This window comes from Pholis gunnellus (assembly GCF_910591455.1).
Source record: "Pholis gunnellus genome assembly, chromosome: 8".
Lineage (NCBI taxonomy): Eukaryota > Metazoa > Chordata > Actinopteri > Perciformes > Pholidae > Pholis > Pholis gunnellus.
Window position 1 is genome coordinate 24,589,442 of NC_136534.1, and position 27,625 is coordinate 24,617,066.

Genomic DNA, 27,625 nt, shown 5'->3' on the forward strand with positions numbered 1-27,625 from the left:
ACTTTGATATGTTTGTATTTTGTTTAATATGTTGAAGATTAGTTATGCGCACATCACGCAGGTGCAAAGCTATCAGAACAGTGTCAATAAGGAAAAAGGTAACGCCTACAGTTTATTAATGACTATGTTTCCTTTGTGGATCTTCACCAGGTCACGACGTTTGAAAAGTGGAAACCACATGCATATTTTTACATCATGGTCAACATGTGTTTTATAAACATTACGTCAAAAATATTGCAGTAAGAGGAAAGAAAGAAAAACTAGTCTTGAATCCTTGGGAATGCATGCAAAGGAAAATATCGTAAGCGCAATAGGAAGCTATAAAAACTACAACACAGCGCCGAAAAAAACGCAAATATACGCCAAGTGGACAAAGCTCTAAAGCGTCTTTCACTCGCTGGCGAGGAACCTAACCATGTTGAGCCGGGGCCTACTTTACAGGTAATTCAGGTTACAAACCGCAACCTGAATTACCATTTAATAACTTCCCTCAGGATTTTCAAAGTAAGTGATGCAGGAATTTCATGAGTTGTTTACTAAATGTTTGATGGTCATTTGTAAAATGGAAATATTCCCAATGCGAGCTTGACTTCGCTGATATTAAAATGTTGCAATTGTCAAGAAATGAATTGTGTTTTCCCTGAAATCCGTCTCTTGGCCTGTTGGAGAATCCTCAGAAACTATTGGGCACATTTTCATGGGAATCTATGAAGCATTAGCATCAGTTGAACAACAATAAATACCTAATCACACACCGTCATACCCATCGTAATATACGATACGAGCTTCTGGGGCGAAAACAGCCAATTCTCATCCGAGCACTTTGCTGAGCCGCCGGCAGCTCTGGTTTTAATGAAATGAAGCTCTGATGAGAATCACACTCTGTTGAACCTGACGTCTCGTCCTCAGTTTATCTCTCCATCAGCGGAGCGGCAGGTGAACCGGCCGACAGCTTTGTCCCGGGAAGCGAGGGATTCAAACGCTCGAGGTCAAGGTGCGCCGGTAATCCGGGCAGCTGTGTTACCAGGATTAAGACGAGGCCATCGTTCTGTCCACCTACAACAGGTGTAACCATGACGATGACCGGGGATGGGGGGGGGGGGGGGGGGTTGAGTCGTACAGCTGCAGCACCTGCTGGGGTTGACGGTCTGGATCAAACATCTGAAAAATGTAAAATTGACATCGTATTGCAAATATTCACGCACACAGAAATACTCACAGGGCCACAATCACACTTCATTTCTCTTTCACTTTACACTCATAAGTATCACCCTGTACCTGTTCACTGTTCATTTATTCAGAAGCCACCGACTAAACCTTGAACATAAAGGAAAACTCCATCCGGCTCAGACTGTCCACACTCATTTCCTGCATTGATGCTTGATAGCAAAACATGTTTGTGTCGTCTAATCATCACCAAACAAAGTTTTGGCATCAGACAGTAAAAGTCAAAGCGGGACAGACGGATAACTGCACGCACAGTTGAAGAGAATAAACCACAATGCATTGCAGCTATAAGACGGCATGTTGTCGTTTGGTGAATATGTACTGTCGTGTAATTGTGTTTTTATACTACCGTGTTAATGTTCTGAACAGCGATGTTATTCTCTGTAACCTGCTAAGGGACTAGACGTGTACATTAGGTTATAACTCTGCTACGGCTAAGAAGCTGTGAACTGTCCCGGCCAAATAAAGAAACTGAATAAAACTGCGACCGTAATCCAGGAGGAAGTACATTTCCCCTCGAAATGATATTGAGTTGTATGGAAAAGTAATTTTTAGGGAGAAGAGTCTAATCTAAACATGATAAACTTATATCAAAGATATTTATAGGCTTTCTAAATATACAGTGTATAAAGAAGAAGTCAGAACAGACAAACTCTCCCTCAAACACGCGGCCCGGTCGCGACAGCCGCTCTCTCCTGACTGATGTGGTGTTGTGGCCCCGGGGGCCCCTGGAGAGCGCTAATTGAATTGACTTCCAGAGAATACTAATGGGCCGTAATGTTGAGATAACTGATACTCAAACAACGAGTGATCATTGACAGCATGTGTTTCTGCTGCGTGATAAACATGTCACAGCAGCACAGGGAAGCAAGTGCTGCTCCTAAACCCCCCCCCCCCCCCTTCTTTCCTGTCCCACTCTCTGTTACACACACAAACACACACACACACACACACAGTCTCTTCACACTAAAATGTAATGATCTACGTTATGGGGACGTGCATTTTGACCCAACAGGAAGCTGAGTCCCCACAATGTAGGAACACAAGCACAGCATTACAGACAATTTCAGACCATTTCTTCTGCAAAAATAAATAATAATTAAATAAATAATGATAATAAATGATGATGTTTTCCCCTTGGAGTAGTGTCTGAAGCTACATGATTGTAGCACTATATAGAAATTCAAACCAAACTGTCGCAGGGTTCTAATGTGGTCAATTTAAAAATAAAACAATCTTAAAATTAATGGAAATTTGTAAGAACATTATAGGCCAATAATTTCTCGAAAATGTCTTCCACTGCTTGTTCCTTCACACACAAACACAGCATAGCTTCCTGTGTTCTTCAAAGATGGTTCCTGGAAAGGTTTACATATCTGACACAATGCATTCCCAATCCTCTGACCCAAACAAAGACCATAAACTGAACCTAAGCTAACTCTAACCCTGAAAGCAAATAACAACCCTTTGAAGAGGTAAAGGGCCGTCAAAATGTCCTCACTTTCCAAGAATGTCCCTACGCCGCGTTCACACTTTGAGCGACACCTTTCACTGGAAGCCGCTGACACGAAGGTACCGACTGAAGACTGATCACTTGGAGCTGAGTTGAGCTGAACTATTTTCATCGACCAATCTTTTGTTTTTGTTTTTCTTTCACCGTGTTCTGTTCCATCTAAAGTAAATGCCGTGAGCCACTTTCCCAGTGCTGTGTAACGACATGACTACGGCAGGCTACACACACCCATACATTTGCAGTGAAGTGCGTCTAAACACATTAACAAGCTGGTGTGCACAGACAAATATATGTACAACAACAAATATCAATCTCAAAATATCAGCGGTATTTCATTAAAGAGAAGCAAAAATACAGGATTGAACCCATTGCTCAAATAATACTACAACTAGGAGGTCAGTTCAACAAAGATTGATTCATACTTTTGCAATTTTGTAATCCCTAGCCATTGTATTGTATGACTGAATAAAACACACACACACACACACAGCCATCTTGCCACTGTCCCTCGGTTACTTTGGCATCGATGGGTTCCCTCGCCGTCCAAACCAGATTCCTCCTCCTCTGCTTCCTCAGTTCTTGCAGCCATCTGGGAGATGTTTGTGCAGCAGAGACGACTCCGCTGCTCTGAAAGCTGCTGCTCATAAACACCACCAACTGTTTCACACCTCAACTTTCTTACTAACACACACACACACACACACACAAAAAGACACAATGGATGTGCTATTTTTTTAAGCAACACACCCCCATGAAGTGTCTTGGATAGAGGGTGTCCTCGACCCCCAGCCATGACTCAGCCAAAACCCCCTGACTACCCACCTCGCCCACCGCCGGAGCCTCTGCCATGCTGTGTTTGGTGTAAAAACAAACTCCCTCAGCGTGATCCAAAGCTGAGCTAACAGTTTTCAATAGCTTGTCCTTCACCGTCGTCCCGTCCAGTGGCACCTCTGGGTTTCTGACAGCCCCGACGACAACTCACCCTCAGTTATTTTATTTCGTCCGAGCCCGCCGGCCATGGATCAGCTGGGAGTTTGAGAAAATACCACCATGAGAGGCGAGAGGGGGGGGGGGGGGGGGGGGGGGCTTTTGCTGGGTTGCAAATTGGGGTTGATGATGAGAGATGTGGCACGCAGGGAAGGGGTTTCATCCCATGCGATGTCCACATGTGCTAGCGGTTTTCAACAACGCTCCAACAACAACGGCTGTAGGTTGGTATAACAATAAGCATTCTGTCAGACGAGCGTGGGCAGTGAGAAAGCCTGTTTGAATATGAGGCAGTTATATTATAACAGAACGCAGTGAGAATTACCGCCCTAAAGCATACTCAGCTTTATGGTCTGTTTGACTCTAAATGGACCATAATTTACTAAATGAACATCATGCTGTGTTGAAGAAGACTTGAAGCTAGAGATTGAGACCATAAACGCATGTTTACAATGTTTACTGAGGTAATAAATCAAGAGAGAAGTAGAGTCATTTTCTCATAGACTTCTATACAATCAGAGGTATCGCCCCCTGGTGGTCAGCAGAGAGAATGTTCAAGGCTCTTCCGCATTGGCTTCACATTTCAGAACCTTCCATAGAGGCTTCCACTAAATCCCACACACTGCACCTTCAAGTGCAAAGGTCAAAGTCACAAAACCCTGTCGATTATCTGGTATGACACGGTTGGTCTCATGACCTCAGCTTTGCCTCCATGTTCATCTCCTTCCTCCCTTTTTTCTGTAGTGATTCTCAGGATTTTCTCACATGCAGCTCTTGGCTCTCAGTACCGAGCCGGCAGAGAAAACAAACACACTGTCTCCCAAAAAACGTCTCAACCCTCTGCGGTTTTCTCACCCACATACGCCTCCCAAGCCCGCCACCACATCACCCTGTTTGTTTGTGGAGTTTGAGGGAAGCTGTCATGATGTTACCACCAGAACCCACCCCCCTCTTTCTGTCCTCCAAGCTAAACAAAGGAGATCAACTCATCTTTCCTGATGTTCCTGTCTCTGTGGATAGATAACTATGGTACCCATGTCTCCGCTCGAAGGAACCGGCACCGCTGCTCGTCTGCTCAGCTGCCAGAATCCCATGAAAATACAATTGTCCTTGTTCCTTTCATGAGCCTGGGGATCTGCAGAATCTCTCCCATCCACAGATGACGATAACAAGGCTGCAGCTGCAGTGTGGCTGGCAGCCATCAACAAAATGCGGATTTGTTGAAACAGAGCGAGGCACGTAAAATAGCTATTTTTCAAGAAATAATAGAAGGAGAAAAAATATATTAAAGTTTGGGTGCGACGCCCACTTGACTCTGATCGGCATCAGACACTGTTCTGAGACGCAGCCTGAAATGTTGAGTTGTGTTTCTGGAGTGCAGATATCTTGTGATCCTTCAGTGACATCTGCTGGTTTTGAAATGCTGGTTGAACTTTCATGACACCAACCGAATTGATGAGGACACATTTTTTTTACACTTACAGTCAAATTTCAACTCCATGAATATAAATAGTCTGATAGTAATTATTTATTCTCCGGTTAATGCTTTTACTTAATTTGTTTATTTTGGTGTATGACCTGCTTGAGCATATACCCCCTGGTTTACACTTTATATCTTTGTTTGGTTTGCAGATGTACTGATATTTTGTTCTTGTCTTAATACTATTTATTGTTGTACACCTGTGAGGTAATGTTCGTTCATTGGGATATAGTCGGCCTGTGGGATATCATATGAGATATGAGGTGTCGGAGTGTAGAAATATAGGTAATACAGTATAACACAGTACTTCAAAATTGCACTTAAGCAGGGTGCAATACATTCTCTACACTACCAATACAATTCTGGTGGTCGAATTTATATATATTGAGTCAACAATTACTGGAATAATAAAAAGGAGCCTCCATGTTCAGACAGACAGACAGTGACTTTATTAATACCGCAAGGGGACATTTCTTTTTGCTACAGCAACAATTATGGTACAGGTAAATAAAATAACTGAGTAAAAATATTAAATATAAAAATGCAAAATATATACAATAAGAATAACAGAGTAAAAATAGTAGATATCAAAATTGACAATAATATTTGTATTAGTTATTAAGTTATTGAATATATTGTGCATTTGATATTTAATATTCGTACTATTTTACTAAGTTTTCAACCTGTATGATCTGTGTTCATAATACATATATACACACACACACATATGGTACCCGCTGCTCCAGAAGCTCCTTGTAGTGGCGCTGACCGTCCGCTAGGGGGCGAAACATCACCAGATTTCCACGAGCGTCTGAAGCGAGAGAGCAACACCAGTGAAAGCGTCACTCAGGTAGTAAAGGGGGCAGATCCGAGGACCAGATACGAAGCGACGGTGGAGCCGCTTAGCTCACACCCCTCTCGGGTCTGGTTTTTTCTCTCTTCTGCCCCCCATCCTCTCCCCTCTAACGGAGCCTGGCTGCCTGCAACCTCGACTCAAGTCATGGTGGCTAAAAACAGAAAACAGACCGGGAAGAGTCCGGCGACCCAGGCGGACCGCGACAAGAGCCCGCTTGCTTTTGTTTCGCACCCCGGTAAAAGTACCGTTCGGCGGCCTTTCAACAGCTCTCACCCGAACGGGCTCTCGGGCATCGGACGGAGGCTCTTCGGGCTAACTCCATCCGCGGTGGCGAAGCTGGGAATCACTCTCCTCCTCGGTGAGTTCGGAGCGTTTTTTAGCCAGCTAGCTCCTCCGCGGAACCATCCGAAGCTAAGTGAATGCTAACTGTGTGTGCACACCACTAGCATCCTGCTCAATTTAAGTTATCTTGTTCTTATTGAGCTAACGTTAGCTCACCAGCGCTAGCTACGCCTATCGTTGCTATTCCATGAAAATGGCACAAAAAAGTAGTCCGCGGTCCTTCTCCCTTGCTCGTGCGACACCTACAAGTCCCACACGTGTTAACGGGTCTCCTGGTAAAAGTTTAAGCTAATGTTTGCGTGATTTCTGGTGAAAATGCACCACCGTACGGCATGCATGTCACTACCCAAGTCTTCACCCCCGTAGTTGCAACTGTTTCGGTGTAAGCAGCATTTTTAAATGTTCAAAGTGCATCCTCTGTCTCCACAGCTGCTCTGACCGGGTATCTCCACTGGTGAGTTTTGCACCATCAGCGTGTTATTACTCATTCATAACGGTTACTTGTGTGTGTGTGTGATGCTGGCTCACGTGTTTCTCCTCCTGTGATCAGGCATCACGTCACACAGCTGTTTGAGAACGACAGACACTTCTCTCACCTGTCAAACCTGGAGAAGGAGATGGCTTTCCGGACAGAAATGGTAATCATATTATTATTATTATTAGGGATGCACTAATAACACGTTTTTGAAGGTGATGACACTACTTCCTGGTGTGAGCCTGTACAGTTAGAGATGTAGCTTGAATTTGTCTATTTTACAGACTTCAGTTTCAATGAAGGTGGAAGACAAAAGGAAAATTCAACAAATCAGCGAGCCAAATCCCTTGTATGTGTAAGGTACTTTGCAATAAACTGATTCTGATTCTGAAATTCAGGGCCGATGCACAATGTGACCACACTGACTCCACATACCCTCCGCACATTCTGAGAAGAACCACTTTTCCTCCCACAACCTTAGAAACAACGCTGAACTTGCCCTTCAAAAACTCACATTTTTGATTCTAACAATCTGCAAAAGCGTAATTTTCTCTCTCGTCGTCTTCCATTTTAAATGTGTGTCGTGTAACGTGGCGTATGTTTGTGCGTCGCCGTCATCGTGTAAAAGTCTCTTGATATTGAACACGCAGAGCGGCCTTCGTGCCCTTTTGGGAGACGGCGGTGACGGTGAGGATCTTATCGTTTGCAAACGGGACACTTCTCTTCCCTCGCCGCTGCTGCGTGACTCCAACACGGGCTGTGAACTGTTTGCCGTCTGCTGAGCCGGTGTGACTGTCTCTGTGTTGTGAAGTTATATTTATTGTGTCTGCTGTCTCTTCCTCTCTGTATCGCTCTGTTCTGTCTCCTCTGTTCTTTGTTCCTCCTCTCTCTCTGTCCCTCTTTCTTCACCTTTCTCTGACATCTTCCTCATTTAGATATTTATTTTTGTATGTGTTTGAGTTAATTTGTGTATATATATCTTCTGTTTGTTCCAGGGTCTGTACTATTCCTACTACAAGACCATTATCGAAGCTCCGGCTTTCCTCGACGGCCTCCACACGGTCATGAACGATCGGCTGACGGAGTACCCGCTGGTTATTAACACGCTGAAGAGATTCAATCTCTACCCAGAGGTAATGCGGATCTGGCCGGTGCTATTCGTACGATTTTGCAGCGTGGTTACCCGTCTCAGGGGGAGAATTCACTAAAAAGGATTGCGCGGCTTTTGCGGCCGCTAAAACCAGCACAAATGAGATAAAAAGAAAGCATCCTGCGCTCAACAGAACCTTCTCTCCCTTAGAGCAGTTGCTGTTATTGACTGGGCTGTGTCCAATCCATTTTACACTCAAAGCTTCTTATGAGTTTTTTCAAATGAAGCTTTGAACGTCTGAATTATCTTCCAGTTATTTCACGTCAGCAGTCCGCCAAAAATCTTTCCCTCCGAACAAATGTGATCCTCTTTCTGAACCGCCTCTCATATTTCATCTACGAGGCCCCAATTTAAAAGTTTGTTCCCACTTTCGTCACGCAGCCGACGAAACTTGTTCAGCGAGCTGTTAATAGCAAACAGCGGGGTAGAGCCGGAATATGTTCGCACTCGGGGGGAACTGAGGTTTTATTTCTACCAAACCAGAGTTTGGTGGAAGTGGAAAGATGAGGCGAACAAAGACCGTTTTGTGAATTCACTCATCATTGTTGAGAACATTTTATTTATCAGACTTTAAAATGGTTGAAACGGTAAAAATATTCCACAGTAAAAGTTCAAAATCAGATCTCTAGAAGTAGTTTAATTAGTTTCCATTCCTGCATTAGATACAAGATCAAATGAATCTTTGCTCCAAATAAACCTGTATTTCCTCTTGTTTTTTTAAAATGTTAAAAAGTTCTTCAGCTTTGCAGGAATAAATAAATCCGTTACAACATCTCGTGATAATTCTAACCTTGTGTTTGGGTCTTTCTGCTCAGTGGATTTGTGGAATATCGTTAAATCTTAAGAGGTTTAATGCCGTCTGAGAATATTATGGAATTGGTCTACTTCATAAAACGACACCAGAGGTTTAGTTTAAAACTTGTTTCACACACACACAAAACCGTGCACGAGAGATGGAACACATACTGGGAACGTTATGAGCTTCTACAGGACTACAGAGGGACTCCCATGTGTCTGTCCTCCCCCAGAGATTACAGGACAGAAAGGCCTTTCAAGCCCGTTGTTCAAACAGGCTTTTGCGCTGATTCTCGTCCGTCTCTGCTCCCCAGGTGGTCCTGGCCAGCTGGTACCGGATGTACACGGGTGTGATGGGGTACTTTGGGATTCCCACAAAGATGTGCTGGTCCATCAACAGAGGAGAGGGACTCACTCCCGTGGACAGCTGTGAAGGTACAGAGACTTGTCGCCTCGGGGCTGCAGCCTGGTCTGCAAATATGCTCGTTAGTGTACTGTACACACACACACACACACACACACACACACACACACACACACACACACACACACACACACACACACACACACACACACACACACACACACACACACACACACACACACACACACACACAGGCAGCAGGTTGAATGATGGCTGCTACATCACACAGGCAGATAGTTTCCCCCGTCACAACCTGCAGCTACGCTCACATTAAAGACACTCTCTCAGTCTCGCGCTGAATTGACTGAATGACTAATTTCTTTCGCAGACGTTGATGATTCTCTTCCCTCGTGGACAGATGCAGTCAAAGCAGCCTCACGGGGAGCCGGCAGTTAAGAGAACATGTATAAATTACACAGAAGGAATCGGATCAAAGAACCCAAGTAGTCGTTTGATTCTTTCTGTTTCTCTAATTTAATTTTTTTTCCAAAAGGTTAAACACATTCTTAAATAAATGTCTTTTTAATCAGAATAGACAAAGAAAAGCAGCAAAATAGTTGCCGATTTTATTTTCTGTCGGAACTGTTAATCCACAGAGGTATTAATGGAGCTGAAAGAATAGTGAGATTAACTGAGCGAGGCTCACAAAACGATGTCAGGAAACTCGAGAAAAGGTTTGGCATTACGGATAGATGGCGAACAAACACAACTATTTGGTAGCTCAACAGGTAGAACGCAGAGCGAGAGAAGCATTAGTGTTGTTACAGCAGCCCTGAAGGAAAGAAGAACCTTTAAACCTATTACACACAAACCGCTCTGTGATATTTGTTCCTAGAAGAGTAAATCTGCTGACGGTAAACAAGCTGTTGTCAGCTGCTTTCCCGTTGCGGAGCTGCAATCTGTGTGTTTCCGTCAGTCTCATTAGTCTTCCCCCCCCCCCCCCCGGGCTGTTTTCACAGTGTTTACACAAACCTCGCACAAGCTGCCTTGCATAACATGGAGCCACCAGAAAGCGAGAGCGTTTCCTGTAACAGTCAGCGGGTTCATGTTGTGACATGCAGTATGTCGCATTTTTTGCAACACGTTCATATCGATCTGCTGATGGAACAAACTCCGCTCGCAGTCGACGCGGTGGCTCACATAACACTTCCAGGTACCTCGTTAGTCATTCTGCGTAGCTGCGAGGTCAGTGAGGTCGGGTCCATTTGTGTCCACGCACTTTTTTCTCAGAGTACTTATTAAGGACGTTTCTGTGCCTGAAAGGGAACCTATTAGTATTCAGTGTAATATATTCTTACGTATACTGGTTTGATACGGTCAACACACTGGCTGTTCAAAGGGAAGTGCTCTGTTAGTTCCTCAGACCTCAAACATAACACATGTTCTCATAATATCTTCAGTTCTGCTTTTGTGTAACACAAGTCTGAGCTTTTTGTGATCTTTATAGACTGATAGACTAAAGACAAACAGAAGTTGTCGTCTGTCCTGGCCTGTAAAAACAAACCTCCAACCTCAGAATGTCCCGTCAGTGTTTTCGGTGAAGGAATCTTTTGGCACGTTTACCTTTTTTATTAGAAAGATAGTAGAGAGGGAGAGAGGGGTTGCATGAAACAAAGGTCCACAACCACCAGACCACGACTTATTCTGTGTGGCTAAAAATATAAACAGGCCACAGACGTCCTGCAGCAGGGGATTGGTAGAGCGCCGTGAATTCGTCACCTCGGCCGAGAGCTCTGCAGAGACGCTGCCTGTTTCACGGGCCGGTTCTGCATCGCCCTCGCAGTCTGGAGGAGACTTTGTTTTCAAGCCTCGTCCAGACTGTCGCAGAAAGCTGAATAAAAGGCACCACGGACAATTAGAGCCGGTGAATGTTTGATAAATGGCATAAACGATTCAGTCAATGTCGAGTAATGTTCCAATATCGTGTTACTTTAACTTGCGTATTGCCGATATGACTATCGAGGCGAGTTGGCTCAGATCGTTTGCTACTTCCATCATCGATTTCAGACGCAGCGATCATTGTTTCCGGAGCCGAGGACGGAAGTAGCTGACGAGTGAGCCGTGTCGCTTCTCTCTCATCTCTGTTGAGAGGTACCGAACGTGAAGGCTGTACGGATCGGGTAGAGAGACTTGTGTTGTTGTTGTTGTTGTTCCTGTGTAGCATAAACGAGCTGTTTAAATGATATAACCTGATATCGGATCGGTGCATTCCAGGCTGCAGCCGAGGCATTTCTGATACTATTAATTCTTTGGTTCATCAAATAATCAGTTGTTCCATAGTAGCACTGGTTTCGTGACCTTCAGCTCTAAAAACACATCTTCTGTTTACTTTGTGTGTGTGTGTTGCACACCAGGGATGGGCGACCCGGCGTACTTCTACGTGACCTTTGTGTTCCTGCTGAACGGCGCGATGATGAGCCTGTTCTTCATCTACGGTGCCTATCTCAGGTAGCTCCTCTCTTACCCGACATCGCTCAGCTGTCGGACCGGAGACAGGATACAGTTTTGTGGTTCTGTGTTCTTACGGATGTGAAACCGGAGGTGGAGGATGACCTTTCCGTCGTTTGCTCTCTCTCTCTCTCTCCGTTTCCTGTCTAGCGGCAGTCGACTGGGCGGCGTCGTTACCGCGATGTGTTTCTTCTTCAATCACGGAGAGGTGAGAGCACCGCCTTAACTATCGAGTGTCAGTGAACCGGGAGAGCTAAGTGTTTGTTGCTTTGCTCTATAGTTCTGTGCAATAAGTCTCTCTGTGTCCACGTTTTTGTGAAATGTGTAAAACTTCAATTTAAAAAAAGCATTTAGTGAAGCAGAGGGACTCATTTCAGCCCTCAAAGGAGCTCAGAGTCAGTTTCAGCTGGAGCTCAAAGCCTCCTCCCTCCTCCTCCTCTCCAGTTTACTTCAGAACAAATAGAATTCATTTCAGATCAAACACACACACTAGCAGGGGATGCTCTCCTCTTTCCAGTCTTTTCTTTTTTTCCAGACTGCAGTGGTAGATTTCAGGAGCATCTGTGATTTTCACCCTAAGTAAGGAACTTACTTACGAATATCGGTAACGTTACAACAATGAATAGAAATAATTGTGACGTCCCTATCGAGTTGTTTGGGCCCCGAGTCCTTCGATACAGAGTCTGACTCTTATGGCACAGATGGCCGGGGGAACTCTCAAGCTACCACTTGAAAATGGAGATCAGATAAAACTGAATTAATTCTGCCTGCCAAAGATGCTCAGTACACATAGTAAAACCACTTAGCAGCAGATATGCAGTGTTGATTTAATATGCACGTGGCACATTAAAAGAACAGCTGTACACCCCTAAGTTTGGCGCGCATTACTTTTACGAGATACTCAAACTGAATGACAGAAGATCCTGGTTCAGAGCCATTAAGTTTATGAGGCAGAATTATTAATAGAGGTATAAAAGTGTGTGTGATGCAATCCATTCTCTGTTGGAGTAGAAGGAAAAGTTGTTGCAAAGTGATTCCATCCACTCTGGTTTTGATTAGCGTGTGTGTGTGTGTGTGTGTGTGTGTGTGTGTGTGTGTGTGTGTGTGTGTGTGTGTGTGTGTGTGTGTGTGTGTGTGTGTGTGTGTGTGTGTGTGTGTGTGTGTGTGTGTGTGTGTGTGTGTGTGTGTGTGTGTGTGTGTGTGTGTGTGTGTGTGTGTGTGTGTCTTTGTGGACGTTGTCAGAGCACTCGTGTGATGTGGACTCCGCCCCTGAGGGAGAGCTTCGCCTACCCCTTCTTAGTCCTGCAGATGCTCCTTCTCACCTACATCCTACGGTAAACTCACCAGCAGCAGCAGCAGCTCCGTCTTACACTCACAGCGGGTCCACATCGTCGGCAAATCCTCCATAAGACACGTAGACGAGTCAAAGTCGTTTTTATTTCTTCCAAGTTTCATGCATGCAGGATAACCAATCGCAACACCCGGCTGCATCTTCAATAAGGTGCTGGAAGTATCGGAAATCTCAGATAGATATCCGCACACTTAGACCTATGCAGAGCACACTTTACAAACTAATCACACTCCAGTCACTGTATGCAGAACATCCTGTGCACATCCTGGTGGTAGATGGAGAGGCTGATACGTGGATGCCACACTTACACAACAAGTGTAAGTGTCATCGCGCCCCCCCCGTGTGATCATCTCACGAAGCGGCTTTCTAACTTTGAATGGAACGCGGTGGAACATTGCACAGCGCATCAGTTCGGTATTCATTCTCCAAATCTAATTGTATCTCGGTGCCTGAAATCTTTGTTGGGAGAATAACAGTCTTTTCACTTGAACAGCCTGTTGACTGTGTGAAACAACAGAAGTAAACACATGATCGGACTGCTGTTTCCCCTGACACGTTACAGCGATGCAGGCTCTGTGTGTTGTAATTACGGGCCTGAGGCGAAGCTTGCTTTTGTTCTCTGCTAAACGGTGCAGTGAAGGGTGGTGAGCTAATGTTCTTGTCTAGTAATCTTCTCATTGCACATCAAACTAGCGGACGCCACTTCGTGTTACGTGTGCGCAGTCGGTAAACTGTGACTTCTTCTACCAGCAGCGTTAAAAAGCAGAGTGAACTCCGGCGTGTCATATCTCCGAGGGCCGGCTCGGTACACAAGCGGGGGCTTTGTAGCAGACTCTGAGTGAAACTGAATGTGTGTGCTTGTGTCGTCTTAATGCAACGTCTCTTATCTCCTCCGCAACCCGCTGCTCTCTCACCGCTGTAATGCTTTCTCTCTCTCTCTCTCTTGCCTCTCCCCAGGACACGGAACCCGAGCAGGACAGCCATGGTCGCCCTGGGCGTCTCCAATTTGTGCTTTATGCTGCCTTGGCAGTTCGCCCAGTTTGTGCTGCTCACTCAGGTAAACGGAGAGCAAGAGAGACATCGGGAGAGAGTGTGGGAAGAAAGCAGAAGGGGCCGAGGAGATTAGGGAGAAAATAGAGACTCGGAGGGAGAGAGAGAGAGAGAGAGAGACTCTGGCAAGGAAGGGGATTGTAGAAGTTTGCCAGGATGGAAAAGAAACAAAAGACCGAAAAAAAAAAAGAGATTATGAAGTTCCAAGAATGCAACCATTTACATCCTGGTTTCATAAACCCTATCGTGACATGCAGTAGGAACATATGCAATCCTGAGCACATTTGAGTGGAACAGTTGAGACTGTGGAAAAGGAGAGGTGCAAGTTAAAGACAGAAGCGGGAGGTCGTAGAGTGTGGGCTGGCAGACAAGAGGAGCCGGAGTTTGAACCGCGACTCCGGAACAAACGGGTCACCGCTGCGAGCGAGCGTCTGTGCTGCTCGGCAGCAGCTCGGCCCACGCTGCCGGCGGGCCCCCTCGGGGCACCGCTCATTCTGACACCAGACGAGTTGCTCAACAGCTTCTTCTTTTGTTTTGCACATGTAAGCTGCTAATTGAGCCTCGCTCACTGCGCGCGAAACAAAATACTGTACGTCCGCCCGCTCTGCTCGCTCCAGTCTGACAGAAGCCAGAATAAATACAATATTTAGGGTCTTAAATGATTTTAGAATCGCACAATTAGTGGCATTATTACACGATCCTATTTGGTGATATTAATCTTTAGTATTTTGATATTATTATTATTATTATTAGACTTTAGTGAAGCGACTGCATTAGAGTCTGTGGAGGAGAGTCGGATGGTTGTTGGACCCTGGTCGGAGCTGGCTGACGCTACGCTGTGATTGGCCAGTCTGCGTTCGAGGGGCGGGACTTAGCAAAGGATCAATATGAATCTATGCGGTTCAAATGCAGCACCATGGACATGCTGCATGCACTTCAAATGTACCGCGGCCATTTAATATATATTTAGAGTTAAAGGCAATTCCATGTGCTTTACATAAACGCATAAAAATACATTAAGACAAGATATAAACAGGCACGTATAAAGTACAGTCCTTATTTTTACATTAGTTTGAATTAGTTTTTATGTATTTTGTTTCTTACTTAGCTTCTCGATTAATAGATAATAACACAGGTTTCTCTGGGGATCAATAAAGCACTGTGTGTATCTCTGTGTCAGAAGAAAAGTTTAAATGCTTCTTAAGTGGAGTGTTTTTAGATGCAACAACCTTTTCAGAAATAACGGTGTGGTTATAATATGTGGAATATCAAAACTGAAAAGCACCTGTCTTGTCAGGTGTAGCTGTAGCGTCGTCTGTTCCTGACTCCTGATGTTCATTATTTTGTATGTTTTCAGGAGTATATTTTTATGGCTGTCTATTTCTTTCGTCTAGGTGGCTTCTCTGTTTGCTTCTTACATCCTGGGTTACCTCGCCGCCGCCAAGATGCAATCCATCCTGGTCACTCATATGGTACAGTAGACGACCAAGCAATCAATCCACCAGAGTGTTGAGAGAGTTTCTGTTTCCTAACTTAATGTGTTCACTCGTCTCTGGTGCATCACCTCGGTTAGCAAATAAGTAAATAGTTACACCAAAGGACCTGAGCTACTGAGACAGAGATGCAACAAAAGGATTTATCTTTTTTAAATGCAGAAAGGAAAGATGCAAATATCCAAATTCTGCAAGTGAGACCAAAAAAACCCACAGAGGAAGGACGTGAAAGGGACAAAATGTTTACCTGAGTAGAGGATTTTAGGTGGTTTTAGCTTTCCCTGTGTGTGAGTATTGTGTGTTGTGGGCAACATAAGTGAAAGTCTTTCCAGCCGCCGTCCCCTGAGCCGTAATGTGCTCTGCCTCGGTTCTCCTTATCTCGCTCAGAGGCTGGAGGAATTTTATGAGCCGCGAGGACAACACCAGCCGAGGCAGGGATGACTTTCTTTAGCAATAACGACGCCACTGAACACGACTGCTCTTTATTGAAGCGTGAAATAGGGAGGATATGTTGGCAACTGCACCCTGCCAAGGACAAAAGTATATCTGTTGATGTGTAAGGATGTGTGTGTGTGTGTGTGTGTGTGTGTGTTATTCAGGCCGTTCGTCCTTCTTCTCCACATTCTTTCTCCCTAATCCGCTCAGCATGCCAGGCTGTTAGCCAGGCCCTGTGTGCTCCACAGATAAGGAGAACGTCCTTTGTGGTAAGATGGTGGAGATTTGTGTCGGAGGAAGGAATATGCCTCCGCATAAATTAGAAAGCTTGGAAACGGTGTGTGTGTGTGTGTGTGTGTGTGTGTGTGTTAAAAAAACCATCCATGTGTGTCCTCTACGTGATCTACAGCGTTGTCACACAGAGGCTGAGCAGTGTCTCATGCAACTGCCTAATGCTAATCTGTCACTTATTAAGATAAGAGATGAAATAAGCGAGACTTTATCGTCATCCTTCTATAAACACTACAGTACATAGAGGTAGGAAACGTACAAACATATAGTGCAATTATAGAACAAAATAAATATAAGTTGTGTAGATAAATGCAAACTACATCCGTGAAAAATTAAGTACTTCGGCGACTTAGGGCGCATAGCACATGGGTGCAAAGTGTCGAGTCCCTGCTGCATGTAATGTGTTTCAGTTTCAAGCAGGTTCACGTCATTCAGATGCAGAGAGACGGTGGCTCTTTAGGAAATAAATATGGAGGTCCAGACCTTTGCGTGACCTTTGCTGAAATATTGGTGGGGACATATTCCACACCGCCCATATGCAAACCTACGCCCTCGCTTTGAATTGATCCTAAACTCCAAAGTATTCAATTTAAAATGAAAAAACAAACGGGGCAAAGCAGCAAGTCCACACGTTTCAGAAGCTGGAATTAGAAATATTTTATTTCTTTCGACAAAAACATCGATGGAAGTTGATTCAGAAAATTAATCTGCATGAAAATTGACAATAAATAAACAAAAATGCCATAAATCCGCCTGCTTGTAGCATCTCAAAAGTCAACATTTGCATGTTTCTTATATGAAGCTGTTGTATGCTAACAACAAACAAGCCGATTCATAAATAATAGTTGATTGCGTCCCTCATCAATTATTAAAATGCAAGTTAGTTGAGCTCAGCAATGAGCTGTAAGTGCCCCTCGTGTAGAATGGCTGGCGCTCTGTGTGCACGGTGCAGTGAGCGGCGCATTACTTCGCTGTGGGATTAAGCATCAAGAGTTCAGTGAATAGGATTAGATGTTGCTGGTGGCTGTGTATTCAAAGTATAATGCATCGGTTTAATGGAGTGTTTTCAACAACGGCAAGACTTATCATTCACACCTAACACAATCTGTTCCAGACCAGCCTCCTGCTGCCGGGAGGCTGAATGTATCTGTGACTGTGGAGTGTTTTTTTTGGGGGGGGGGGGGGGGGGGGGCGGCACTGGGAACCTCCAGAAGCTGGCTGTTGTACCTCTGAGCTCTCTGCCATGTTTGAATGTTTGACATTATTTCTAATTACACCAACTGATCATGCACAAGAGGGATTGATATGTTTTTATCCCTAAAATGAGACATTTAATGTCCCGGGAGCAGAAGCACACTGTCCCAGGAATCACATCTGTCGTATTTAAAGCAACACCTAATGCAACAAGGAGAAATATGAAAAAACCTATGCGCTCCAAACTTGACCGCTTTAGCGTATTATTTTGTGGTATAAATATTTTTTTCAAGTGAAGGACGCCATTTATGTCAATAATCAACATTAAAATGAACATAAGATATGTTTTGCATGCAGCTTAAACTTAGCTACAGCTGCGAGGAATATGGAATCCCAAGTTCAGTGCATTTTACAAATATTTTGCACATCAACCTGACGCGTGACTCCTCTCCTCTCACCCGTTCTCATCAGATAACCCTCGCCGTCTGCTTTGTCCTGATGTTCGGCAACTCCATGCTGCTCACGTCCTTCTACGCCTCCTCGCTCGTCTCCATCTGGGTGAGCTGGATCTTTTTTAGAGTCCGACGATCTGCATGCGCAACCAGTGAATGTACTGTGATGTATTGGGTCAGATGAGCTAAAATAACAATTCTTTTCTTTTTTTATTCTGTCTCTGTGATTTCCCCTTTTTCAGGCAATCATTGCATTGAGGGATCGATTCGCTCAAGTCTTCAGACCTGGCGTCGTCCTCTGGGTAAGTAGAAGTGACTCAAGCTTTCATCTCCGGTTCCTGTCCCGGTTGTGAGCGTGTGCGTCCATCTCTTCCCTCTCTTCAGGTCATGCAGGGTTTGGCTTGGGTCGGCTCCACAGTCCTGCTCAAGTTCATGCTGTCCACTGTCCTCTGTGCCTCGGACGACGTAAGCCACAACTATACGTAGAGAAATTCATGTGTCTGCAAAAGACTGCTAATGTTCAGTCTGAACCGTGTTTACAGTAGATTATATTCCTGATATCATCTTGTTTAAACTTGTTACTTCACATCAAAGGAGTGACTAAAAAGGGTTTCCATGTTCCTAGAAAGAGTTTTTTTTTTTCGAATGAAGCTTTGAATGAATATCGTCACGTTTTATAACATCACCCAAAAAATAGATTTTTTAAATTTATTGTGCTGTTAGATTGATGCTAGATCGCCCAGTTCATACAGGTGTGAGCCTCCTTTTGTAAGCGGTAACTGGGAGAGCAACAGATGCCAACAGATGATGTGGATTGAAGCAGAATATTTCGTGAGAGAAAAACATTTTGGGAATTTGGGAACGCAGCCACCACTGGAATCTAATTCTACAAATGGTATAATACTAATAATATTACTGTAGCCTGATCTTTGTCTGCGACTACGCAGGAAATCGCAGGTTATAACGGGATGAATAGACATGCAAAAACAAAATCAAATGGTAATTTTTAGTTCAAATGTCAAAGTTATGAATGAAGCTTTTAACTAAATGTATAATTAATACATAAATAAATGTTTAATAGTTGCACAAAAATACAAATGTGCAACAATACACACTACTCCACACACACTGTGTTAGTTATTGTGACAGCTTTGTGAAGCTATCAGCCTAAATAAACGTCATATTGTTTATTGCCACCTTCAGAAAATGTCATACTGAACAATTAACATTTTAAATGCATTAAAACGTTTAAAAGTCAGGAATTAAGAGGATTTTTTTTTTTCAATATCCAAAATGTAAAGAAAACACATCTGTCATTTGTTTTTATTTTGTCGTTTGCAGGCTCACATCAGTGGACTGATCAAGTCCAAGTTCACGAGCTACAAGGACTTCCACACTCTGATGTACACTTGTGCTGCAGAGTTTGACTTCATGGAGATGGAGGTAAAGTCTGAATCCTCCATCCTTGTGGTGACATTGTGCGCTGAAGCGTTCACTGATAAGATCAGTCTCCGCTGGTTCGGTGTGAAAACCATTTATTTTTTATCAGAAAGAACCGCCTGCTGTTTTACGCAGGAGACAGATCTGTGCTCTGAATGTAAACGGGAAAGAGAAACGGCAGAACCCGTTCTGATTTGTGTTCTTCGCGTTTGTGTTCTCGCGTTGTGACTGTGCGTACAGGTGAGTAGAGCACAGTGTACATTACATTACTCTGTGTCTCTCTCTTTCCCTCCATCAGACCCCCATACGTTACCTCAGGACGTTGCTGCTGCCCATCAACATGCTGGTGGTTGCTGTCATCGCCGGGAGGGTAAGTCCTCTTTAGGGTCCAGACCTCAGACAAACACTTTGGTTTTTTTTTTTTTTCAAAGCACTGGAACAAATCTGAACTACACAAAGTCTGTTAGCAAAGCGTCAAGAGGACATTAAAGATGTGTGTGGTTTAATGTCCTCCTCCAATGAAAACCAAGTTTTTAACCTTGATAACATGTTTGCTATCCGTATATTTGCAACAAGACATATCGCGAGCAAATTAGGCAGTCAATGCCATTGCTGAACACGTCTGCCTTGGTTCTGCATTGTTCTAATGACAGCCTGGGTTTCATACGTCACACACCTAAGGAACCAATCCGGTCAACTTGCAGGACGGGGCTTTCCATATCATTAGCACAAAGCTACGTGGAAACAAGGGGTTAAATTTGGATTCCCAGTGGCCATTTTCTGTTTTGAATAGTTTTTCATATTTTGCCACAAAACTTAAATTGACGTCTACCGCTGTTCTATCAAACATGTTTGTCGGTCAACCGGTGAGTTTCGGTTTCAGTCAGACTCATTTGCATATGTATAGATGCGTGCATACTAAGTAGGGCCGACGTGTCGAGTTCCAGCTGAACCATTTTGAAGCATGACAGGATTTTCTTTCTTGGAAAAGAAAACCTCCCAAATATGTAATTTAATGAACGGAGATGAGTTTTTAGGGGTTTTAATAAATGCCAGGAGAGGAACTGTAGATTCATACGCTCTAATAAAATAACTCAAGGCCTCCTTCCTTTGTCCAGAACCACATCTCACGATCTTTCACCGCACTACATCATCATACGTCTTAACAAAAGGGGTCCATTCACAGGACCGCCTGACCCAACAACACACTCATCAATTAGTCTGACAAAACGGAGGACAATAACAATGCAAGACGAAACAATATACGTGAATAACGCCCGTCTTCTCCTTTTTCACAAAAACGAATCGTGGGAAACGACTAGTGTTGTGTGTAGTTTTGTGTCCGCGCTGCAGTGTGAAGCCTCCCGTCTGGCTCACAGCGGCAGGAAGACAAAGAGGGTGTGGAGCCGCTCTGATTACTACGCAAACATTTCCACCCCTGAGGGTCTGCTTGAATATTGGAGGAGTTTTTTTTTAATTCAGGTTGTTCTCTTTCAGTTTCAGAAAATTGCGGTGGTTATATTTGCTCTGCGTGGGGAGCTTAGTGGGCATTTACACGTGTATATTTATGCTTTGAGAAAGGAATGAACGGCGAGATTTAGTCGTGATTTCTAAAACATGAAAGAAAATCATTTGAGGAACTGCTCTTTATGCAGCGTAATCTCATTACGCCTGCCCACGATGAGCTAAGAATACATAAGTCGGTTTGACGAAGAATGTAATGCAATACACGAGCAAGCTGTCTTCTCCTACTGTGCGCCGTTTGTTGGAAACACGACACTTGAAGGAATCTCCTTTGCATCGTATTCTAACCGTGTCTCCTTTTCAGACTGTCCAGGACGTAGTCCGGTTCCTGCGGGACGGAGGGAAGGCGTCCGTGAAGCCTGAAGATGTTGACGAAGCTGCAGGGTGAGCGTCCAGAGGCCTCCTCGCTGTTTCTTTCTGCTGGTCTCACTGTATTTACTTCTTCACTTTCTGTGTTGCAGGTCTGAAATCGCCGCTAACGGAGAGGTGAGAAGAACTACCTTTCACATCCTTTCTGTTATTGTTGAGTATACGCTCAAACGTTATCATGACAACACCTCAGCGTGAACTCGTAGGCTCTTTTTGCAGCGTTCCATTTTTCTTAATCCGTTTTTATTTGATTAGATTCCTCCAGTGCAGTAACATCTGCTCAGTTTCTATGTCCCTAAATGGTTTTCATTCCTTTTCTCATTACTAAGAAATGAAAGGCAGCCTCCCCTTCTGTTCTGAAATCCCCCCGTGCTGCCTTTTTGTCGGCTCTCTCTCTCAGTTGCTTCATCTCATTTTCTGTAATATCCCTCCCAGGGCAGGAAAACGTTCGGATGTTCATCCACCAGCCACGCTGTGTGGAAGTTTCCCAGAGTTTCCCAGATAATTGCTTTAATATTTCTGCTCAGTGAGTAACACTGCGGAGCCTCGAGGGTTGTGCTCACTCCTCTCGGGGGAGGGGCGTGTTCTTCAAAAAGATCAAAGCGTCGCGCAAATGTCATCACACAGTCCGTCCAGCAAATGAAGCGTTTCAGGTTTGCATTGGAGGAGAGCTGCTTCTGAAGAGCTCGAAGCTTCAGTGACCGCAGCGCTGCAGCTGATTTTGGGGGGACAGTTCACCCCAAAATCTAAAATTACTACTCTTACCTGTAGTGCTGTTTATCTGCCTTCTCTCCAACATAATCTCTGCTTGTGGAGCTCAAAGCGCCAAAAAAACAGAAATCATGACCCGGTTTCTCAAGATAATCCAAAGACATTGTTGTGAGCGGTTTCACGTAGGAACTATTTTATTTCTACTGAACTTCACCCGCCAAACGAATCACCGCGCAGATGAAAGCGTGCATCTAATCAGCCAGCTAACGTCACAGGGCGTCAGAAGAGAGCGCCATTAATGTTTACGTCTCGCACTGTCACAAGCCTCTCGTCCATGCATGTATGTATGTTTGATTTTGGGGTGAACTGTCCCTTTTAAGAACAGTTTGAACAATTTAGAACACAACACAGATACGCGTACAAACAGATCATTACAGATTGAATATTTAATTTAACATGTGTTCGACTGCTCGTTTTGAATTTCAAAGAACTTACAGCCCCTGTTGTCTTTCATGACAGGCGTTTCTTAGATAAATAGTTTGGTCGACATAGTCAAGTTCTCAAAGACGTCTTCAAATAGCTTGTTTTAACAGGTCTGCGCTCCCAAACCCAAAGAGATTTGATTCATAAGGATATAAAATGACAGAATCAGAGAATTTCTAAGTTTTTGACCTCTAGTACCACTTTGAAGTAATGTTTGTTAGAGTGGGTTCCCCTTTTGTTTATGTGTCATGTATGTGACGAGCATGCAGAGACGCAATACACACACCAGCTAAAGGTTTCACTCTATACCACTAATCAACAGTTAGTGTCGGTAATGCACCGAGAAATGTAGCAGTGCGCTAACAGAGGAAAAGAAGAAGACTGCACACTTAGCAAACATGGGTTTAAACTTTAAACCATGCAGAACTTTGAAACTTCTTTTAAATAAATGTTTTGTGGGGGACTAAATGCATTTGTTTGACTTCAGGTATACACGCAATGCCTGTTTAACCAGAAATAATGAATGTGAATTAAACCTTTTTGCTCGATAAATAACACATAATTATGAGAATTATAGTTTTCTGTCAATTTGGGGAACTAAAAAGGAAACTTTCATTCTCTTAATTCATTTCAAATGTGCTTTGTTGTTGCTGTTTTATTACTTCAGTAATGTCAATCCAGTCGCGGATCAAACGTCCTGCGTCTCATGTTTTGTGTTTGCCTCGAGTGTAACTGCCTCAAGAGATCGGTCACAGTTCCTGGTAGATTATCTTGCTCCTTTTTTATTTCCTCTGCGCCTTCTTGTCAGTTCTGATCAGACTGCGTGTGAACTCGTGTCTCTCTGCAGCTGGTGTACCACAGCCTGCAGCTGGTGGCGTTCGCTGTCCTCGCCGTCCTCATCATGCGTCTGAAGCTCTTCCTGACGCCACACATGTGCATCATGGCCTCGCTCATCTGCTCCAAACAGGTCTGTGATTACAGATAACAAGATGGTCTACATTTAAACACGGGTAATTGTTTCCTGAAAGGAGTGCTTCACCCACAAAATGTTCAGCCCGCGTCACCTCGAAGAAGAAAACAAAGAATCCCAAAAACAGAGAAAAGTCTTGATGAATTAAAGTAATTGAGGGTCGTGTTTTACAGCAGCAAAACTACATCAAGTCTCATTTATCCAGTCGTAGGCACACTTCTTCCCAAACGCATGCATCTTACTATTTAAAACACGACGAGTAACACTCCAGCACAAGCATGAGACGCTTCATGCGGAGTGTTTTAAATAGTCAGGTTTTAGTGTAAATGCATGCGTTTGGGTAGTAGTGAGCATACGACTGGATAAGTGAAACTTGGATTGTACTGCCCGAGTAGTGAGAGAGTTTATAAACGGATGTTTTGACGTAGTTACGCTGTTAAACGCGGCCTCCATTTACTTCAATTCATCAAGACTGTCCTGGAAGCATGAGAGAAAAACAAAGATTTCAGTGAAGCTTTCCTTTAATGCCAGAGTGTTAAGTTTCTTCTCCGCTTAAATTATTATTATTATTATTATTATTAACTGTGTATGGTGCAGTTTGTTGAGCTCCCATGCTGTCCTTTAATAATGCTTTCTCTCATATGCTCTCTCTCACTCTCTCCCTCCCCCTGGTGGTGGTGGTGTCAGTTGTTTGGCTGGATCGGGGAGCGGTTTAAACACCAGCTTGCCGTGTTTGCAGTCATGGCCATCATGGCCATACAGGGAGTGGCCAACCTGCAGGCCCAGTGGGGGATCATCGGCGAGTTCAGCAACCTGCCGCAGGAGGAGCTGCTGGACTGGATCCAGGACAACACCCGTCCTGGTGAGTGAGGTGGTTACAGTGAAGTTTCAGTATGATGAGTCCTAAAATCTAAACGTTATTCAAGATAACTGTCAAAATAGTCTGAGATACTGTCACAGTTACAACTGTGCTGTTAAATTGCACTGGTGTTTCTGTTATTTTGGCCAACCCATTTAAGTCAACGAGGTAGACTGAATAATAGAAACACCTGTCAGTATGACGCAATACAATTCAACAGCACCACAAACTACATCCTCCCAAATGAACTGTGATGCAAATGGAGAACTCTGTTGAATGTTTATTATCATGCCCGTATAAAGTTTTAATACTAAGTAGAACATTCTGGAGAATAAAGAGCTGGTAGTGTAGATACTCGACAACACACCGGTTCATCCTCTCTTCACTGTCTCATTTGTTTTGTGTGCGATTGATGCAGATTCTGTGTTTGCTGGAGCCATGCCCACCATGGCCAGCGTCAAGCTCTCCACGGGTCGGCCCATCGTCAACCACCCCCACTATGAAGACGCTGGTCTGAGGTCAGTGGAACTCACAGCAGCACGACTGCTCTTTTGCTCAGATGAGAGACGGAGAAAGAGTTCTTTGGACACGATGAGCTAGAATTTCATGTAAAGTTTGTGTAAAAATATTTCCACGTCCTAACTGTAGTTGATTTCCACCTTGTGCGTTACAACGGTGCTGTGTTGTGTCCCTCGCAGGGAGAGAACCAAGCTGGTCTACTCCATGTACAGCCGCATGTCTGAAGAAACCGTAAAGGGGAACCTGATGAAGCTGGGAGTGGACTTCTTCGTATTGGAGGATTCGTGGTGCACCAGGCGAACCAGGTACCCCAACACCACCAGTGCCCTCTCACAGAAAGGGGGGACATTGTTACCCAGGACCACGTTTGTTTGTTTGTTGTTTTTATCCAGAGAGATGATTTTTATTTAGTTAAAATGCTGTTCGAAGATTTTCTGTTTCTCGTTAATCTTGTTTTCCTTTCTCTCTCTCTCTCTTCGCTCAGGCCCGGGTGCAGCATGCCAGAGATCTGGGACATTGAGGATCCCCTAAATGCTGGTAAAATCCCCCTCTGCACCCACATGTCCAGGAGCTCGAGACCCCACTTCACCACAGTGTTTTCCAACGACATTTACAAAGTTCTCAAAGTCCCCAAAGCTAGCAAAGATCTCAGATAACACCGTGTGGCGGACTGGTTCAGTTGTGCTTTTCACCACTTTTACGTCACTGGCATTGCTGCTTTGTACTCACGCCAAAACACTTCCCCATGAGTCTCTCCACTCCTGGTTCGCTGACGGTCCCCAGTATTTGTGACTTAAAGGAACTCCCTGTTCCCCACATTTTGCCAATCATCCTCATCGCTCCATCTTTGCATCCAGCGACGTTCCCATGACACACATTGGTGCCCGAGTGAAAGCCATAAGGTGTCGTAGCTCTTCATTTAGATTGTTGCATTGGTTCTGTTATATAGAATCTTTAGTTTAAGAAACATTGTCCACAAAGAGATGCTGTTTATACGTCAGTATTGTTTCTCACTGTATAGAATTCATTTTCTTTGACGTTTGCATAAGAAGTACATTTTGTCTGGCAGGACCGATCGATGATGTCCACATACTGTGAAGCAATACCCTTTGCAAACTTGACAACAGCTGACTTCTTCTTATGCACAGTGTTTTTGAGTAGTAGGCTATTTTTATAATTTATTTGTTTGTAATTTTTATGCAAACTTCAAAGTGTTAAAGGAATACTTCACCCCAATATACATTTTTTACACTCAACTCCCGAGGCTCATTATGGTCCCAGAGAACGTTTTCTAACCAATGCTGTTAGGGAGAGCAGAGCGTCCGAAAAAATGAAAGCATATCAATTAGTGCTGGGCAACGATTACAATTTTTAATTGCGATTAATCTCATTGTTGTTTTTCATTCAAGAATGAATTAAAAAGTAGTGTATTGCGCACTTTTATTTTAAAAGTACTGCTATATGAACAAAAGTGCAATAACATTTGGTTTGCAAACACTTTAAACAAATAAGGTGCTTTTTAACAGCAGTATTCCCTTTACACAGTAGCAGTTAAAATACAGTTATGATTCTGATAATAGATATTCAGCCGGTGTTCACAACTTTAACTTCATGTGTGTAAGAGATGCAATTTGCAATATACACCTTGAAAACTGCAAACCTATCTGTCATTTTTTTTCTTTCTTTTTTTTATGTTTGTTAAATTCTCAGTAGCGATAACTAAATGATTTTCTTATTATACATATTCCAAACAAAAAACTTTAAAAACTCTAAGAAAATTATTTAAATGAATCATTTAATTTTTGCTTTTTTTGGTATTTTGGTCGGACACATATGCAATGCTGATTACCGTAATATGTGTGGGATTTGTTATAAATGTACGTTGGTACATAGAGGGTGATAAGAAGCTGTACATGGAGGGATTTAGGACCCAGGGGAACGTAGGTGAAGGAAACAGGAAGAGACGCCACACAAACAGCTGTTCACCGCTCATTGTCCGGTTCTTGTGTTAAAAATGTCCGCTTAATATTTTTTTTTAAACTGCCATTAACGCGCGATACAATAATTGTTGGCATTAATTAATTAATGCGTTAACGCGATAATAACGCGTTAACTTGCCCAGTACTAATATCAATGCAAACAGACTTTGAAGGAGGCCGAACAAAAGACGGGAAAAAAAAGCTATCTGTAAAACGTTATGAAATCCCTGTACAGCATTATCCAAGTGTCTTGTATCCATTCATGTGCTCAAGGAAATCCTTCACTTAACTATTGATATCAAAGCATTTCCTGGTTATCCTCCCTGACTTTTTTCTGGGAGTTGAGAGCTTTATACAACCAATACTGTTCTTGGGTGAACTATTCCTTTTTAAGAAGTTTTCTTTAGAATCCAACAGTGTTTTAAGAGTCTTTGGAAGGACAGGGGGAAATTATCTTCTTGTGTCTGGAAGCATTTTAAAAACATTTCCAGATGGAATTGGTGCCATACCATTGTTCCGTCAGCCCATTATCCCGAAAACAAACTTCCATCCTTCCGAAGGCCCATCGCTCCGAAACTATGAACTCTCTTTGCAACCAACAGAAGCACATGGCTAATTATTATGCGGAATGACATCATCGGACGAATTACATCATTTTTTCAGACTATTGGGGTTTCTGAATAATGGTCTGTCTGAACAATGGGTAGTCCCCATGGAATTCACTCAAGAAATGTTTTAACACACTTCACAAAATAGAAGAGCATTCATTCTTAATTCGGTTATAAACTGGTGGAAAGAGTTTTTTTTT

General features: G+C 43.6%; 1 protein-coding gene across 1 annotated transcript; it reads left to right on the forward strand.

The window, feature by feature from the left end:
* Positions 1-6,168: 6,168 nt before the first annotated feature.
* On the forward strand, positions 6,169-27,619 carry dpy19l1l (dpy-19-like 1, like (H. sapiens)). Its single transcript, XM_079164233.1, has 22 exons — positions 6,169-6,421; positions 6,835-6,859; positions 6,956-7,043; positions 7,876-8,013; positions 9,140-9,260; positions 11,604-11,697; positions 11,848-11,905; positions 12,940-13,031; positions 14,006-14,105; positions 15,493-15,570; positions 17,983-18,069; positions 18,206-18,265; positions 18,348-18,428; positions 19,305-19,406; positions 19,702-19,773; positions 21,232-21,311; positions 21,389-21,413; positions 23,338-23,457; positions 24,148-24,322; positions 24,738-24,837; positions 25,018-25,143; positions 25,323-27,619. The coding sequence occupies exons 1-22, from the start codon at positions 6,208-6,210 to the stop codon at positions 25,492-25,494; spliced, it is 2,208 nt and encodes a 735-aa protein (XP_079020359.1). The 5' UTR covers positions 6,169-6,207; the 3' UTR covers positions 25,495-27,619.
* The last annotated feature ends 6 nt before the right edge of the window (positions 27,620-27,625 follow it).